Raw genomic sequence first — 19,947 nt, forward strand, 5'->3', positions numbered from 1 at the left:
TAATTCATAATTGGGCTCTGGTTGTTCAAGTGAAGCTGTAAAAAGTGTTTTTCACTGCTCAAACCACAACACGGCAGGCTGATCAAGCCTGAAGGACAAATTGCCCTGCTGTTTTCCTCCAGAGGAATGCGTTCGGCCTTGGTGAGCATTTGACTGCTTCTTATCTCAACTCACAAAGACAATAAACTGTCTCACAGGACTGATGCATGCTCCACTCCCTCTCCCCACCCCCCCTCCCCCCATCACACCCCCCCCCCACTCCAGCTTCTGCTCACGTCATCCCTTCCCTTCTGTGGAGGCGGCACAGTTTTAGCTGTGGCAGGTGCCCATTCCCCCCCCAAGCTGACGGTGGCGCGACTCAGGGTTGCTGCGAGACCTTCACCCACTTGCCTCAATTCGGATAATGGATGTCTTCAAATTTAGTGCACATAAACAATGTCAAATGTGTATGTGCTCTTTTTAATTATGATGTGTGCCATTATTACGGTAAACAAGTAATAATTTTGGATTAATTGTTGTCTGAGGCAACTGGAGTGTAAACATAATTTCTCCACTGTGAGATCAATAAAGTTTATCTCATCTCATCTCATCTGTTGTGAAAGTGTAGGAACACGGACCCACAACAGGGGGCGCAAATGAACGGACAATGGAGTAAGTCAAATAACAAAGCTTTACTGTTGTGAAACTCGCACAACAAACACAACAGATTACAATTTCGGGAACAAGCCGAATTCCAATGGTGTCGTGTGGGCAGGCTCGAAGGTAGGAGACGTCTGTCCAAGTCGAACCGGAACCACTCGATTTCCACCGCCACCGAACCCCGGGAATACTGGAGCCGCCAAGTCCCGAACTCCCAGGTGACCACTGCCTCCGCTTGTCGGATCTGGTACTGCTGGCGAGGAACAAAAACAGTCAGAGGTGGGTGCGCTGCACCCAGCAACACGGACGGTGGTAACACCACCTCCCCCTCTCGTCAAGAAAACACCGAAGTGCAGGAGTGTGAGTACTTATCCAATACTGTCTCCTGCTGCTCTTCTCTCTCTCTCTGTATAAAGGCAAAAAGTATTCAAAGTTGATATAGTCAGCTGGATACGTTACCTCCTCGGTAGAAACGATATCTCGGCAATGAGGTGGAGATGCCGTCCTGCTGATATACCCCACTGATGATTGCTGTCAGCTGTCTCAGGTGATGGGTGACAGCTGTCACCCTGGCTGCTCCTGTGAGGCGGCAGCGCCCTCTGGTGCCTGGAGCCCGCACTCCAGGCAGGGCGCCCTCTGGTGGTGGTGGGCCAGCAGTACCTCCTCTTCAGCGGCCCACACAACATCATCCACTTGTTGGGCTTGAATGTGGGCCACACATCCTCTGAAAGCCCCCACAGTTACAACATTTCACAGTGTCATTTGTACACTGAGACGGATCATGTCCTGCTCCACATTTCCACACCTCCCCTCACCCCTGCACACCACCGCAATAGGCCCAAACCGCTGGCAAACAGTGGAGAGGAGGGTACATATGTGGTTTAACAGGATAAACCATCAATCCGAGAGTGACTCGTTGTGGGAGCATTTCATCTTTAAATATAACAAGCGTGAGGGGATGTCTGGACATAGTGAGGGGACACCTCGACACAACGTGGAGATGTTTGGACTATCCTTGTCCAAACATGAAGATGCTTTGGATGTTAAGCTGGAGTCAGTCTGCTCGACACAGCATTGAGCTTTTTGAACCAGAAGTGTCAGTGAGCAGCATTTCGAGCACGCCCCCATCACGTGACCACTGCGAGCGAGGCCTCGTTACGTCACACCACATGATGAGCTTCGCGGAAAATTCGAATAATCTGGGCGTGTCAATACGACCCGCCAAGTAATTAAATGAGATCTGAATCGCAGCTCAAACCGTGGGTTTTTGAGAGGAGGAGATTGTTACCACGTGAATCAGAGCCAAGGAAAGCATTAGTTTATATTTAGGTCTAGTTTAGAGTTCATTTAGTACATACACATAGGATCTAACATAGAGAGACGCACACCACACACAACATATACAACATTTATTCACACAGTACAGCAACACAGGTTATAGGTTCGACTATATATTATACAACCCCTGGCAATAATTATGGAATCACCGGCCTCGGAGGATGTTCATTCAGTTGTTTCATTTTGTAGAAAAAAAGCAGATCACAGACATGACACAAAACTAAAGTCATTTCAAATGGCAACTTTCTGGCTTTAAGAAACACTATAAGAAATCAAGAAAAAAAGATTGTGGCAGTCAGTAACGGTTACTTTTTTAGACCAAGCAGAGGAAAAAAATATGGAATCACTCAATTCTGAGGAAAAAAATTATGGAATCACCCTGTAAATTTTCATCCCCAAAACTAACACCTGCATCAAATCAGATCTGCTCGTTAGTCTGCATCTAAAAAGGAATGATCACACCTTGGAGAGCTGTTGCACCAAGTGGACTGACATGAATCATGGCTCCAACACGAGAGATGTCAATTGAAACAAAGGAGAGGATTATCAAACTCTTAAAAGAGGGTAAATCATCATGTAATGTTGCAAAAGATGTTGATTGTTCACAGTCAGCTGTGTCTAAACTCTGGACCAAATACAAACAACATGGGAAGGTTGTTAAAGGCAAACATACTGGTAGACCAAGGAAGACATCAAAGCGTCAAGACAGAAAACTTAAAGCAATATGTCTCAAAAATCGAAAATGCACAACAAAACAAATGAGGAACGAATGGGAGGTAACTGGAGTCAACGTCTGTGACCGAACTGTAAGAAACCACCTAAAGGAAATGGGATTTACATACAGAAAAGCTAAATGAAAGGCATCATTAACACCTAAACAGAAAAAAAACAAGGTTACAATGGGCTAAGGAAAAGCAATCGTGGACTGTGGATGACTGGATGAAAGTCATATTCAGTGATGAATCTCGAATTTGCATTGGGCAAGGTGATGATGCTGGAACTTTTGTTTGGTGCCGTTCCAATGAGATTTATAAAGATGACTGCCTGAAGAGAACATGTAAATTTCCACAGTCATTGATGATATGGGGCTGCATGTCAGGTAAAGGCACTGGGGAGATGGCTGTCATTACATCATCAATAAATGCACAAGTTTACGTTGATATTTGGACACTTTTCTTATCCCATCAATTGAAAGGATGTTTGGGGATGATGAAATCATTTTTCAAGATGATAATGCATCTTGCCGTAGAGCAAAAATTGTGAAAACATTCCTTGCAAAAAGACACATAGGGTCAATGTCATGGCCTGCAAATAGTCCGGATCTTAATCTAATTGAAAATCTTTGGTGGAAGTTGAAGAAAATGGTCCATGACAAGGCTCCAACCTGCAAAGCTGATCTGGCAACAGCAATCAGAGAAAGTTGGAGCCAGATTGATGAAGAGTACTGTTTGTCACTCATTAAGTCCATGCCTCAGAGACTGCAAGCTGTTAGAAAAGCCAGAGGTGGTGCAACAAAATACTAGTGATGTGTTGGAGCGTTCTTTTGTTTTTCATGATTCCATCATTTTTTCCTCAGAATTGAGTGAGTCCATATTTTTTTCCTCTGCTTGGTCTAAAAAAGTAACTCTTACTGACTGCCACAATTTTTTTTCCTGATTTCTTATAGTGTTTCTTAAAGCCAGAAAGTTGCCATTTGAAATGACTTTAGTTTTGTGTCATGTCTGTGATCTGCTTTTTTTCTACAAAATTAAACAACTGAATGAACATCCTCCGAGGCCGGTGATTCCATAATTTTTGCCAGGGGTTGTAGGTAGATCAGAGACTGAGCTGAGTGACTGATGAGCTGTGATTTTGTTGAAGTGAAAAGTGTGAGAGAGTGAGTAGTGGTGAGGAAGGGACATGGAGGAGCCAGTTCCAAAAAGAGCTCGATCAATCGCTTGGGAGCACTTTGATCTAATAAGCCCCAAAAAGGTCAAGTGCTTGATTTGTGCTCAAGAGTTGATGTACAGTAACAATACGTCTTCAATGACACCTGAGGTCCAAACATCCCGAGACATCAATGGCTGCTGCTCCTGGAGCAGGAATCAGACCATTGTAACCTGTATTTTATTCTTTGTCTAAGATTAAAACATTCTCATAAACAAAAACAGCTCAGCATGTCAGACTGTGTTTCCATTAAAGGCAGACAAGCTGATCTGGATGAGGCTCTGGTGGACTATGTTGTGGAAGATGCACAACCGTTCAAAACAGTGGAGAGCAAAGCCTTCAGGGCTTTACTACAAAGATTTGACCCAACATATGGCCACCTCCAGAGGAGAAGACCGGCTCAAATACTGGGCCACACGAGTCGCAGTCTATCCCAATTTACAGAGAATGGCAAAAAATATGTGTCGATGCACTGGGTCTTCTCCAAAGCTGGAGAGGTGGTGAGGCAGAAGAGGAGCCGATTAAAGTCCAGCACCGTTGAAATTATTCTTTTTTTGATAAAAATTGTTGAAAGTTGCACAATCACCTCCTCCTGTCCCCTCTATTCTACTAATTACAGTAACATGAGCACCAGTTGCAGAAGCACATGTCTTTCTCACTTTTCCCGTCACATTTTATCCAAATATAGTTTGAGGAATGATAACACAAATCTACATATAGTCTACAATAAAGGCTTTCAGAACCATTATGTTGGGAAAGTGTAGGTACACGGACCCACAACAGGGGGCACAAATGAACGGACAATGGAGGAGGTCAAATAACAACACTTTACTGTTGTGAATGGGCACAACAAATACAACAGATTACAACAATAGACAAAAGCCAATTTACAAAAGGTGTTGTGTGGGCAGGCTCGAAGATAGGAGACGTCTGTCCAAAGCAGAACCGGAACCACACGATTTCCTCCGCCACCAGACCCCGAGAATACTGGAGCGACCAAGTCCCGAACTCCCAGGTGGCCACTGCCTCCACGTGTCGGACCTGGTACTGCTGGCGAGGAACAAAAAAACAATTAAATGTGGACTCCGCACGGCAGGAAAACTTACCTCCACCTCTCGTTGGAAAAGGAGTCAGCTAAACAACGCACAAAAGTCACAAAAGATCACTGTCAAACAGTCAGCTGAGTACGTTACCTTCCAGGTAGAACGATATCTCGGCAAAGAGGTGGAGACGTCGTCCTGCTGATGTACCCCTGCTGATCAGGTGAGTGGTAACAGCTGTTGCAGGTGATGCGTGACAGCTGTCACCCTGGCTGCTCCTGTGAGGCGGCTGCGCCCTCTGGTGCCTGGAGCCCGCACTCCAGACAGGGCGCCCTCTGGTGGTGGGCCAGCAGTACCTCCTCTTCTGGCGGCCCACACAACACATTATGTGTGCATCTGTAGGGACTATTTATTACATTAAAAAGACACAATAATACATATGACTTTTTTATTATTATTATTTTTCAAGAACAAACCACATTTGTCAGAGCTCTCGCTCAAGGTCATTCTCAAAACAATCCAGCAGATGTCACCCTTCAAACTGTATCAAACAGTGTGTCGATTTTCAGCCAGTTGTGTTGCAGTGGCTCATTGGTTCATGAGACTTCGAAATTGCCATCACTAGTTTGGACACAGTTTGGACAGTGTCGAGACGTCTGGACAGTGAGGGGACGTCTGGACACAGTGAGGGAGCATCTGGACATAGTGAGGGGACACCTCAACATGGTGAGGGGACGCCTGGACTCAGTGAGGGGACGTGTGGACACAGTGAGGGGACATCTGGACTCAGTGAGGGGACATGTGGACTCAGTGAGGGGACGTGTGGACTCAGTGAGGGGACATCTGGACTCAGTGAGGGGACATCTGGACTCAGTGAGGGGACATCTGGACACAGTGAGGGGACATCTGGACTCAGTGAGGGGACATGTGGACTCAGTGAGGGGACGTGTGGACTCAGTGAGGGGACATCTGGACTCAGTGAGGGGACATCTGGACTCAGTGAGGGGACGTCTGGACACAGTGAGGGGACATCTGGACTCAGTGAGGGGACATGTGGACTCAGTGAGGGGACGTGTGGACTCAGTGAGGGGACATCTGGACTCAGTGAGGGGACATCTGGACTCAGTGAGGGGACGTGTGGACTCAGTGAGGGGACATCTGGACTCAGTGAGGGGATGTGTGGACACAGTGAGGGGACATCTGGACTCAGTGAGGGGACGTGTGGACTCAGTGATGGGACATCTGGACTCAGTGAGGGGACGTGTGGACACAGTGAGGGGACGTGTGGACTCAGTGAGGGGACGTGTGGACTCAGTGAGGGGACATCTGGACTCAGTGAGGGGACATCTGGACTCAGTGAGGGGACGTGTGGACTCAGTGAGGGGACATCTGGACTCAGTGAGGGGACGTGTGGACACAGTGAGGGGACATCTGGACTCAGTGAGGGGACGTGTGGACTCAGTGAGGGGACGCCTGGAGTCAGTGAGGGGACATCTGGACTCAGTGAGGGGACGTGTGGACACAGTGAGGGGACATCTGGACTCAGTGAGGGGACATGTGGACTCAGTGAGGGGACGCCTGGACTCAGTGAGGGGACATCTGGACTCAGTGAGGGGACGTGTGGACACAGTGAGGGGACAACTGGACTCAGTGAGGGGACGTGTGGACTCAGTGAGGGGACATCTGGACTCAGTGAGGGGACAACTGGACTCAGTGAGGGGACGTGTGGACTCAGTGAGGGGACGTGTGGACACAGTGAGGGGACATCTGGACTCAGTGAGGGGACGTGTGGACTCAGTGAGGGGACGTGTGGACTCAGTGAGGGGACATCTGGACTCAGTGAGGGGACAACTGGACTCAGTGAGGGGACGTGTGGACTCAGTGAGGGGACGTGTGGACTCAGTGAGGGGACATCTGGACTCAGTGAGGGGACGTGTGGACTCAGTGAGGGGACGTGTGGACTCAGTGAGGGGACAACTGGACTCAGTGAGGGGACGTGTGGACACAGTGAGGGGACATCTGGACTCAGTGAGGGGACGTGTGGACTCAGTGAGGGGACGTGTGGACTCAGTGAGGGGACATCTGGACTCAGTGAGGGGACAACTGGACTCAGTGAGGGGACGTGTGGACTCAGTGAGGGGACGTGTGGACACAGTGAGGGGACATCTGGACTCAGTGAGGGGACGTGTGGACACAGTGAGGGGACATCTGGACTCAGTGAGGGGACGTGTGGACTCAGTGAGGGGACGTGTGGACACAGTGAGGGGACATCTGGACTCAGTGAGGGGACGTGTGGACTCAGTGAGGGGACGTGTGGACTCAGTGAGGGGACATCTGGACTCAGTGAGGGGACATCTGGACTCAGTGAGGGGACGTGTGGACACAGTGAGGGGACATCTGGACTCAGTGAGGGGACGTGTGGACTCAGTGAGGGGACGTGTGGACTCAGTGAGGGGACATCTGGACTCAGTGAGGGGACAACTGGACTCAGTGAGGGGACGTGTGGACTCAGTGAGGGGACGTGTGGACACAGTGAGGGGACATCTGGACTCAGTGAGGGGACGTGTGGACTCAGTGAGGGGACATCTGGACTCAGTGGGAACGTCTGGAAACAAGGAGGGGAAGAAAAAAAAAATCAATCTTTAAAACTGTCCAGTAGGGGCAGCACAGAGCAAAGTAAACTTACTTGCGCGTCTATTAATGAGGAAGAAGAAGAGCTTCCTTCGCTTTTATAAATAAATGTTATAATTATTAATCAGGATTTTTTTGGTAATTTAATGTGTAATTTTAATGAGCGACCATTGTGTTGGTTTAAGTTTCACATGGTTTTGTGAGATCTGGTTACTAAAACCAGAAACATGGTATGTAATGAATTAAAACGTGATATCAACCCATTATGAACATCGAAAAACACGTAATGAAAACGAAAAGAATTTCATCAAGAAAAAGGTCAAAATGCAGCTTTCACACTCAGCTAACCCCAGCCAACAAGAGAGGAGCTAACAGCCCCGACGATACACGGGTAAGTACTTTAAAAAGTATTTACAGTACTGCAGTAACCCGGCTAAGGAGAGAGGAGCTAACAGCCCCGACGATACACGGGTAAGTACTTTAAAAAGTATTTACAGTACTGCAGTAACCCGGCTAAGGAGAGAGTAGCTAACAGCCCCGACGATACACGGGTAAGTACTTTAAAAAGTATTTACAGTACTGCAGTAACCCGGCTAAGGAGAGAGGAGCTAACAGCCCCGACGATACACGGGTAAGTACTTTAAAAAGTATTTACAGTACTGCAGTAACCCGGCTAAGGAGAGAGGAGCTAACAGCCCCGACGATACACGGGTAATATTTAAAAAGTATTTACAGTACTGCAGTAACCCGGCTAAGGAGAGATTAGCTAACAGCCCCGACGATACACGGGTAAGTACTTTAAAAAGTATTTACAGTACTGCAGTAACCCGGCTAAGGAGAGATTAGCTAACAGCCCCGACGATACACGGGTAAGTACTTTAAAAAGTATTTACAGTACTGCAGTAACCCGGCTAAGGAGAGATTAGCTAACAGCCCCGACGATACACGGGTAATATTTAAAAAGTATTTACAGTACTGCAGTAACCCGGCTAAGGAGAGAGGAGCTAACAGCCCCGACGATACACGGGTAATATTTAAAAAGTATTTACAGTACTGCAGTAACCCGGCTAAGGAGAGATTAGCTAACAGCCCCGACGATACACGGGTAAGTACTTTAAAAAGTATTTACAGTACTGCAGTAACCCGGCTAAGGAGAGATTAGCTAACAGCCCCGACGATACACGGGTAAGTACTTTAAAAAGTATTTACAGTACTGCAGTAACCCGGCTAAGGAGAGAGGAGCTAACAGCCCCGACGATACACGGGTAAGTACTTTAAAAAGTATTTACAGTACTGCAGTAACCCGGCTAAGGAGAGAGGAGCTAACAGCCCCGACGATACACGGGTAATATTTAAAAAGTATTTACAGTACTGCAGTAACCCGGCTAAGGAGAGATTAGCTAACAGCCCCGACGATACACGGGTAAGTACTTTAAAAAGTATTTACAGTACTGCAGTAACCCGGCTAAGGAGAGATTAGCTAACAGCCCCGACGATACACGGGTAAGTACTTTAAAAAGTATTTACAGTACTGCAGTAACCCGGCTAAGGAGAGATTAGCTAACAGCCCCGACGATACACGGGTAATATTTAAAAAGTATTTACAGTACTGCAGTAACCCGGCTAAGGAGAGAGGAGCTAACAGCCCCGACGATACACGGGTAATATTTAAAAAGTATTTACAGTACTGCAGTAACCCGGCTAAGGAGAGATTAGCTAACAGCCCCGACGATACACGGGTAAGTACTTTAAAAAGTATTTACAGTACTGCAGTAACCCGGCTAAGGAGAGATTAGCTAACAGCCCCGACGATACACGGGTAAGTACTTTAAAAAGTATTTACAGTACTGCAGTAACCCGGCTAAGGAGAGAGGAGCTAACAGCCCCGACGATACACGGGTAAGTACTTTAAAAAGTATTTACAGTACTGCAGTAACCCGGCTAAGGAGAGAGGAGCTAACAGCCCCGACGATACACGGGTAATATTTAAAAAGTATTTACAGTACTGCAGTAACCCGGCTAAGGAGAGATTAGCTAACAGCCCCGACGATACACGGGTAAGTACTTTAAAAAGTATTTACAGTACTGCAGTAACCCGGCTAAGGAGAGATTAGCTAACAGCCCCGACGATACACGGGTAAGTACTTTAAAAAGTATTTACAGTACTGCAGTAACCCGGCTAAGGAGAGATTAGCTAACAGCCCCGACGATACACGGGTAATATTTAAAAAGTATTTACAGTACTGCAGTAACCCGGCTAAGGAGAGATTAGCTAACAGCCCCGACGATACACGGGTAAGTACTTTAAAAAGTATTTACAGTACTGCAGTAACCCGGCTAAGGAGAGATGAGCTAACAGCCCCGACGATACACGGGTAAGTACTTTAAAAAGTATTTACAGTACTGCAGTAACCCGGCTAAGGAGAGATTAGCTAACAGCCCCGACGATACACGGGTAATATTTAAAAAGTATTTACAGTACTGCAGTAACCCGGCTAAGGAGAGATTAGCTAACAGCCCCGACGATACACGGGTAAGTACTTTAAAAAGTATTTACAGTACTGCAGTAACCCGGCTAAGGAGAGAGGAGCTAACAGCCCCGACGATACACGGGTAATATTTAAAAAGTATTTACAGTACTGCAGTAACCCGGCTAAGGAGAGATTAGCTAACAGCCCCGACGATACACGGGTAAGTACTTTAAAAAGTATTTACAGTACTGCAGTAACCCGGCTAAGGAGAGATTAGCTAACAGCCCTGACGATACACGGGTAATATTTAAAAAGTATTTACAGTACTGCAGTAACCCGGCTAAGGAGAGATTAGCTAACAGCCCCGACGATACACGGGTAAGTACTTTAAAAAGTATTTACAGTACTGCAGTAACCCGGCTAAGGAGAGAGGAGCTAACAGCCCCGACGATACACGGGTAATATTTAAAAAGTATTTACAGTACTGCAGTAACCCGGCTAAGGAGAGAGTAGCTAACAGCCCCGACGATACACGGGTAAGTACTTTAAAAAGTATTTACAGTACTGCAGTAACCCGGCTAAGGAGAGATTAGCTAACAGCCCCGACGATACACGGGTAAGTACTTTAAAAAGTATTTACAGTACTGCAGTAACCCGGCTAAGGAGAGATTAGCTAACAGCCCCGACGATACACGGGTAAGTACTTTAAAAAGTATTTACAGTACTGCAGTAACCCGGCTAAGGAGAGATTAGCTAACAGCCCCGACGATACACGGGTAATATTAAAAAGTATTTACAGTACTGCAGTAACCCGGCTAAGGAGAGATTAGCTAACAGCCCCGACGATACACGGGTAAGTACTTTAAAAAGTATTTACAGTACTGCAGTAACCCGGCTAAGGAGAGATTAGCTAACAGCCCCGACGATACACGGGTAAGTACTTTAAAAAGTATTTACAGTACTGCAGTAACCCGGCTAAGGAGAGAGGAGCTAACAGCCCCGACGATACACGGGTAAGTACTTTAAAAAGTATTTACAGTACTGCAGTAACCCGGCTAAGGAGAGAGGAGCTAACAGCCCCGACGATACACGGGTAAGTACTTTAAAAAGTATTTACAGTACTGCAGTAACCCGGCTAAGGAGAGATTAGCTAACAGCCCCGACGATACACGGGTAAGTACTTTAAAAGTATTTGCAGTACTGCAGTAACCCGGCTAAGGAGAGAGGAGCTAACAGCCCCGACGATACACGGGTAAGTACTTTAAAAAGTATTTGCAGTACTGCAGTAACCCGGCTAAGGAGAGATTAGCTAACAGCCCCGACGATACACGGGTAATATTTAAAAAGTATTTACAGTACTGCAGTAACCCGGCCAAGGAGAGATTAGCTAACAGCCCCGACGATACACGGGTAATATTTAAAAAGTATTTACAGTACTGCAGTAACCCGGCCAAGGAGAGATTAGCTAACAGCCCCGACGATACACGGGTAATATTTAAAAAGTATTTACAGTACTGCAGTAACCCGGCCAAGGAGAGATTAGCTAACAGTCCCGACGATACACGGGTAATATTTAAAAAGTATTTACAGTACTGCAGTAACCCGGCCAAGGAGAGATTAGCTAACAGCCCCGACGATACACGGGTAATATTTAAAAAGTATTTACAGTACTGCAGTAACCCGGCCAAGGAGAGATTAGCTAACAGCCCCGACGATACACGGGTAATATTTAAAAAGTATTTACAGTACTGCAGTAACCCTGCCAAGGAGAGATTAGCTAACAGCCCCGACGATACACGGGTAATATTTAAAAAGTATTTACAGTACTGCAGTAACCCTGCCAAGGAGAGATTAGCTAACAGCCCCGACGATACACGGGTAAGTACTTTAAAAAGTATTTACAGTACTGCAGTAACCCGGCCAAGGAGAGAGGAGCTAACAGCCCCGACGATACACGGGTAATATTTAAAAAGTATTTACAGTACTGCAGTAACCCGGCTAAGGAGAGAGGAGCTAACAGCCCCGACGATATACGGGTAAGTACTTTAAAAAGTATTTACAGTACTGCAGTAACCCGGCTAAGGAGAGAGGAGCTAACAGCCCCGACGATACACGGGTAATATTTAAAAAGTATTTACAGTACTGCAGTAACCCGGCTAAGGAGAGATTAGCTAACAGCCCCGACGATACACGGGTAATATTTAAAAAGTATTTACAGTACTGCAGTAACCCGGCCAAGGAGAGATTAGCTAACAGCCCCGACGATACACGGGTAATATTTAAAAAGTATTTACAGTACTGCAGTAACCCGGCCAAGGAGAGATTAGCTAACAGCCCCGACGATACACGGGTAATATTTAAAAAGTATTTACAGTACTGCAGTAACCCGGCCAAGGAGAGATTAGCTAACAGCCCCGACGATACACGGGTAAGTACTTTAAAAAGTATTTACAGTACTGCAGTAACCCGGCTAAGGAGAGAGGAGCTAACAGCCCCGACGATACACGGGTAATATTTAAAAAGTATTTACAGTACTGCAGTAACCCGGCTAAGGAGAGAGGAGCTAACAGCCCCGACGATACACGGGTAATATTTAAAAAGTATTTACAGTACTGCAGTAACCCGGCTAAGGAGAGAGGAGCTAACAGCCCCGACGATACACGGGTAATATTTAAAAGTATTTACAGTACTGCAGTAACCCGGCTAAGGAGAGAGGAGCTAACAGCCCCGACGATACACGGGTAATATTTAAAAAGTATTTACAGTACTGCAGTAACCCGGCTAAGGAGAGAGGAGCTAACAGCCCCGACGATACACGGGTAATATTTAAAAGGAATTTACAGTACTGCAGTAACCCGGCTAAGGAGAGAGGAGCTAACAGCCCCGACGATACACGGGTAATATTTAAAAAGTATTTACAGTACTGCAGTAACCCGGCTAAGGAGAGAGGAGCTAACAGCCCCGACGATACACGGGTAATATTTAAAAAGTATTTACAGTACTGCAGTAACCCGGCTAAGGAGAGAGGAGCTAACAGCCCCGACGATACACGGGTAAGTACTTTAAAAAGTATTTACAGTACTGCAGTAACCCGGCTAAGGAGAGAGGAGCTAACAGCCCCGACGATACACGGGTAAGTACTTTAAAAGTATTTACAGTACTGCAGTAACCCGGCTAAGGAGAGATTAGCTAACAGCCCCGACGATACACGGGTAAGTACTTTAAAAAGTATTTACAGTACTGCAGTAACCCGGCTAAGGAGAGATTAGCTAACAGCCCCGACGATACACGGGTAAGTACTTTAAAAAGTATTTACAGTACTGCAGTAACCCGGCTAAGGAGAGAGGAGCTAACAGCCCCGACGATACACGGGTAATATTTAAAAGTATTTACAGTACTGCAGTAACCCGGCTAAGGAGAGAGGAGCTAACAGCCCCGACGATACACGGGTAAGTACTTAAAAAGTATTACAGTACTGCAGTAACCGGCTAAGGAGAGATTAGCTAACAGCCCCGACGATACACGGGTAAGTACTTTAAAAAGTATTTACAGTACTGCAGTAACCCGGCTAAGGAGAGATTAGCTAACAGCCCCGACGATACACGGGTAAGTACTTTAAAAAGTATTTACAGTACTGCAGTAACCCGGCTAAGGAGAGAGGAGCTAACAGCCCCGACGATACACGGGTAATATTTAAAAAGTATTTACAGTACTGCAGTAACCCGGCTAAGGAGAGATTAGCTAACAGCCCCGACGATACACGGGTAAGTACTTTAAAAAGTATTTACAGTACTGCAGTAACCCGGCTAAGGAGAGAGGAGCTAACAGCCCCGACGATACACGGGTAAGGGGCCATACTAAAATACAAAATGAAGCAAAACAGTGGGTAAAATGTAACAAAATGGAGCAGAGTGAACCAGACTGATTCCAAAATAAGTACTTTTATTTAATTCTTCTTCTTCCTCTTCTGAAATTCCGGCAGGCTGTACACCGCCCGGCGTAATGCTGCCCTCTACAGGTCATAGCCAAACACGAATTAAACCCTCTCATACAACCCAGAAGAATGAAGGAATTTCAACACAGCCCTCTCTGCTCTGTGTCAGTCTGACCCCCGTCAGATCTCAGAAGCTAAGCAGAGCAGGATCTGGTTAGTACTTGGATGGGAGACCTCTTTGGAACACCAGTGGCTGTTTGTGCTTCTCCAGGTAACACTGGAGTTGCGTCAGGAAGGGTATCCGGCGTAAAACTTGTGCCAATTACCAATGCGGATCTGGCTGTATCCGCTGTGGTGACCCCGAACAAAACCGGGGGCAGCCGAATGAACAACAGCAACCTCTGTATAAAAAACAACTTTTCCCCTGACCCCATGACTGTTCGTAGGGAAAACACAGACAGGCCCAGATCAGACAGATCCACAAACAACTGATGTCTGCTGCAAGAGTACAATCTGCAGGAAAAAAGCACATGACCCACAGTCACACAAGCCAGTCGTATGTTGTCCTCTTAGTTTTAAACTACTCACTAAACCACAATGGGCCTCACGTATTGATTTATTCTGCCTAACAGAAACCTGGTTACAGCAGGATGAATATGTTAGTTTAAATGAGTCAACACCCCCGAGTCACACTAACTGTCAGAATGCTCGTAGCACGGGCCGTGGCGTAGGATTAGCAGCAATCTTCCATTCCAGCTTATTAATTAATCAAAACCTAGACAGAGCTTTAATTCATTTGAAAGCTTGTCTCTTAGTCTTGTCCATCCAAATTTGAAGTCCCAAAAAACAGTTTTATTTGTTATTATCTATCGTCCACCTGGTCGTTATTGTGAGTTTCTCTGTGAATTTTCAGACCTTTTGTCTGACTTAGTGCTTAGCTCAGATAAGATAATTATAGTGGGCGATTTTAACATCCACACAGATGCTGAGAATGACAGCCTCAACACTGCATTTAATCTATTATTAGACTCTATTGGCTTTGCTCAAAAAGTAAATGAGTCCACCCACCACTTTAATCATATCTAGATCTTGTTCTGACTTATGGTATGGAAATAGAAGACTTAACAGTATTCCCTGAAAACTCCCTTCTGTCTGATCATTTTTTAATAACATTTACATTTACCCTGATGGACTACCCAGCAGTGGGGAATAAGTTTCATTACACTAGAAGTCTTTCAGAAAGCGCTGTAACTAGGTTTAAGGATATGATTCCTTCTTTATGTTCTCTAATGTCATATACCAACACAGAGCAGAGTAGCTACCTAAACTCTGTAAGGGAGTTAGAGTATCTCGTCAATAGTTTTACATCCTCTTTGAAGACAACTTTGGATGCTGTAGCTCCTCTGAAAAGAGAGCTTTAAATCAGAAGTGTCTGACTCCGTGGTATAACTCACAAACTCGTAGCTTAAAGCAGATAACCCGTAAGTTGAAGAGGAAATGGCGTCTCACTAATTTAGAAGATCTTCACTTAGCCTGGAAAAAGAGTTTGTTGCTCTACAAAAAAGCCCTCCGTAAAGCTAGGACATCTTTCTACTCATCACTAATTGAAGAAAATAAGAATAACCTCAGGTTTCTTTTCAGCACTGTAGCCAGGCTGACAAAGAGTCAGAGCTCTATGAGCTGAGTATTCCATTAACTTTAACTAGTAATGACTTCATGACTTTCTTTGCTAACAAAATTTTGACTATTAGAGAAAAAATTACTCATAACCATCCCAAAGATGTATCGTTATCTTTGGCTGCTTTCAGTGATGCCGGTATTTGGTTAGATTCCTTCTCTCCGATTGTTCTGTCTGAGTTATTTTCATTAGTTACTTCATCCAAACCATCAACATGTTTATTAGACCCCATTCCTACCAGGCTGCTCAAGGAAGCCCTACCATTATTTAATGCTTCAATCTTAAATATGATCAATCTATCTTTGTTAGTTGGCTATGTACCACAGGCCTTTAAGGTGGCAGTAATTTAAACCATTACTTAAAGGCATCACTTGACCCAGCTATCTTAGCTAATTATAGGCCAATCTCCAACCTTCCTTTTCTCTCAAAGATTCTTGAGAGGGTAGTTGTAAAACAGCTAACTGATCACCTGCAGAGGAATGGTCTATTTGAAGAGTTTCAGTCAGGTTTTAGAATTCATCATAGTACAGAAACAGCATTAGTGAAGGTTACAAATGATCTTCTTATGGCTTCGGACAGTGGACTTATCTCTGTGCTTGTTCTGTTGGACCTCAGTGCTGCTTTTGATACTGTTGACCATAAAATTTTATTACAGAGATTAGAGCATATCATAGGTATTAAAGGCAGTGCGCTGCGGTGGTTTGAATCATATTTGTCTAATAGATTACAGTTTGTTCATGTAAATGGGGAATCTTCTTCACAGACTAAAGTTAATTATGGAGTTCCACAAGGTTCTGTGCTAGGACCAATTTTATTCACTTTATACATGCTTCCCTTAGGCAGTATTATTAGACGGTATTGCTTAAATTTCCATTGTTACGCAGATGATACCCAGCTTTATCTATCCATGAAGCCAGAGGATACACACCAATTAGCTAAACTGCAGGATTGTCTTACAGACATAAAGACATGGATGACCTCTAATTTCCTGCTTTTAAACTCAGATAAAACTGAAGTTATTGTACTTGGCCCCACAAATCTTAGAAGCATGGTGTCTAACCAGATCGTTACTCTGGATGGCATTTCCCTGATCTCTAGTAATACTGTGAGAATCTTGGAGTCATTTTTGATCAGGATATGTCATTCAAGCGCATATTAAACAAATATGTAGGACTGCCTTTTTGCATTTACGCAATATCTCTAAAATCAGAAAGGTCTTGTCTCAGAGTGATGCTGAAAAACTAATTCATGCATTTATTTCCTCTAGGCTGGACTATTGTAATTCATTATTATCAGGTTGTCCTAAAAGTTCCCTAAAAAGCCTTCAGTTGGTTCAGAATGCTGCAGCTAGAGTACTGACGGGGACTAGCAGGAGAGGAGCATATCTCACCCGTGTTGGCCTCTCTTCATTGGCTTCCTGTTAATTCTAGAATAGAATTTAAAATTCTTCTTCTTACTTATAAGGTTTTGAATAATCAGGTCCCATCTTATCTTAGGGACCTCGTAGTACCATATTACCCCATTAGAGCGCTTCGCTCTCAGACTGCAGGGCTTACTTGTAGTTCCTAGGGTTTGTAAGAGTAGAATGGGAGGCAGAGCCTTCAGCTTTCAGGCTCCTCTCCTGTGGAACCAGCTCCCAATTCAGATCAGGGAGACAGATACCCTCTCTACTTTAAGATTAGGCTTAAAACTTTCCTTTTCGCTAAGGCTTATAGTTGGGCTGGATCGGGTGACCTCTGGACCATCCCTTGGTTATGCTGCTTTAGACGTAGATTGTGGGGGGGGTTCTCATGATGCACTGTTTCTTTCTCTTTTTGCTCCGTATGCACCACTCTGCATTTAATCATTAGTGATCGATCTCTGCCCCCCTTCACGGCATGTCTTTTTCCTGGTTTTTTCCCTCAGCCCCAACCAGTCTCAGCAGAAGACTGCCCCTCCCTGAGCCTGGTTCTGCTGGAGGTTTCTTCCTGTTAAAAGGGAGTTTTTCCTTCCCACTGTGGCCAAGTGCTTGCTCATAGGGGGTCGTTTTGACCGTTGGGGTTTTTCATAATGATTGTATGGCCTTGCCTTACAATATGGAGCGCCTTGGGGCAACTGTTTGTTGTGATTTGGCGCTATATAAGAAAAAAGTTGATTGAGTGATTGATGTATCAATGTTGCGCACTTGTGGCTTAAATTTACGGCGTAAACTTGAAATACACCAAAGTTGCTGTGACATGTATCAAGCAGTGCGCACCTGACCATTTCTGGCGTACGCCTGACGTGATCTTGATAAATGCGGCGGGTGGAAACGATCGTAATTATAATAAACATGCCCATAAATATTCAGACTCCGCTTCAGACACACCCTCATTTTACGACATGGAATCCGGGAAGACGGCAATGAAAAAGAACTCCACCAATCATGACGCATGCCAATAGAGCGTCAAAGCGGCTGTCGTATTAATTGTTTTGTAGCATAATCAAAAAAGTGTTACAGTGGTCCCTCGTTTATTGCGGGAGTTACGTTAAAAAAATAGCCCGTAATACGCGAAACCGCGACGTAGTCAGCGTTATTTTTTACAATTATTATAGACGTTTCAAAGCTGTAAAACCCCTCACTACACAGTTTATACACTTTCTCAATCATGAGCATGGGTTAGGGTTAGGGTTAGGGCATGAACATTTTCTCACTTTCTCTCGTGTGTAAACACTCTCAAAGTTCAAACCTAGTAGGAAAATAATACCAAACTGTTTTCAGGCCCAAATTTGTTTGAGAAATAAAAATAGAACGTTTTGCTATATAATTATGATGGCATTTAGAACTAACGAATTAATTTTAACGATCAACGAACGAGGTCCACATAAGAATTATTAATAGTGACTGACCAGTATGTCACAGATCGGGCCTCTGCGTCCTGACGCCGCGCCTTTTCCCACTCACATCTCGCTGCAGCAGGTGTTTGTTTCCGAGTGACAAACACAGTTATGAGTAGTTGTTGGCGCTCTTTTCTCTTCTGTGCAACAAGATTCTTATAAACAGATACGCAGAACACAGAACACTGTATTTAAAAAAAAAAAAAAAAAAAAAAACATGCAAAATTGGACTAAATACTCTGCGAGACTCCGAGGCCACGACAGGTGAACGGCGTTATAGCGAGGGACCACTGTATTCTCTTTTCACATGTCAATAATTCTTGACATGTGGATATTTGCTCGCTCAATTAATAAGACACGCCTAATCTGTCAGATTTCTTTATTTTTTAAATGTATTTCTGTATTTATTTTATTGTGACAACTGAATGGAGACGACAAAACCTGGTTGCAGCACGGGCGAATTAAGGGAATGACGAAACTACAGTTATTATCAATTTCATTGTCTAAAACGATCACACCACATGAAGTTAAGCTCAGCGCTGATCTGGCTCCAGGCTCAAAGTCTGGAGAAAAAGGCGAGCAGCGCTTTCTTTGCAGTCAGCGCTGTGGCCACGGATCGTGCTCAATAACAATCCCGCAAAGGCGGGATTTGTATTGATTATTATGTAGTATAATCAGGAAAATGTTATTTATGTAACATATGCATTGATTTGTATAATGGCACTGTTTATCATGTTGATCATCTTCATTTTTATGTGGATTCCAGCGCTGGTTCATTTTGGTGTATAATTTACGCCACCTCTCGACCTGGTGTATATTTTCAGCGCAGCGTACGCCAATGACCACATTGATAAATGCCAAGTAGCGCAGCCGTTTTGGCGTACACCCCATATACGCTCAAATATCGCCGTACGCAACGTTGATACATGAGGCCCAATGTCCCAGTCTCAGCCTAGTTAAAATCACTTTGTGTTTTTCGCCCCAAGTCTACTTTTCCATTTTTTACACTTTACTGTTGGATGCAGGGGAAAAACACAGACGGCCTTTCTGCTCCTGGTCCTACTCACGCTGCCGCTGATCCTCAAGTCTTTCATTGCAGATCCTAAAACACTCTCTCTTACCCATTTGTACGTTCAGATCTATATGTATTTTTGACAAGGACTCTTTAGCTAATTTGTCAGCAACTTCATTACCCTCAACCCCCAAGTGACCTGGCATCCACACAAAACACACACAGCACCCTGAGTTCTCAGTCCTTAAAAGACTACACAAGATCTCCAATATCAAATCAGGGCATCCGAGAAGTTCCTTCTGCTGGAGCCACCAGGGCAGCAGCAGAGTCCGAGCATATGACACTGTACTCAGGCTTTATTACGCTTATTATGCATTCCATTGCCCTCTGAAGCTCAAAAGCTGAGAAGATGGACAAGTTGT

The 19,947-nt window shown here is 44.9% G+C and overlaps 1 protein-coding gene across 1 annotated transcript in view; it reads left to right on the forward strand.

The window, feature by feature from the left end:
* Positions 1 to 7,674: 7,674 nt before the first annotated feature.
* Positions 7,675 to 19,947, forward strand: part of helq (helicase, POLQ like) — a 167,878-nt gene continuing 155,605 nt past the window's right edge. Inside the window, exon 1 of the mRNA XM_034191848.1 lies at positions 7,675 to 7,965. Coding sequence (XP_034047739.1) covers positions 7,840 to 7,965 — 126 coding nt within the window. The 5' untranslated portion in view covers positions 7,675 to 7,839. The remainder of the gene's footprint in view (positions 7,966 to 19,947) is intronic.

This window comes from Thalassophryne amazonica, chromosome 17, assembly GCF_902500255.1.
Source record: "Thalassophryne amazonica chromosome 17, fThaAma1.1, whole genome shotgun sequence".
In the NCBI taxonomy this organism is placed as follows: Eukaryota; Metazoa; Chordata; class Actinopteri; order Batrachoidiformes; family Batrachoididae; genus Thalassophryne; species Thalassophryne amazonica.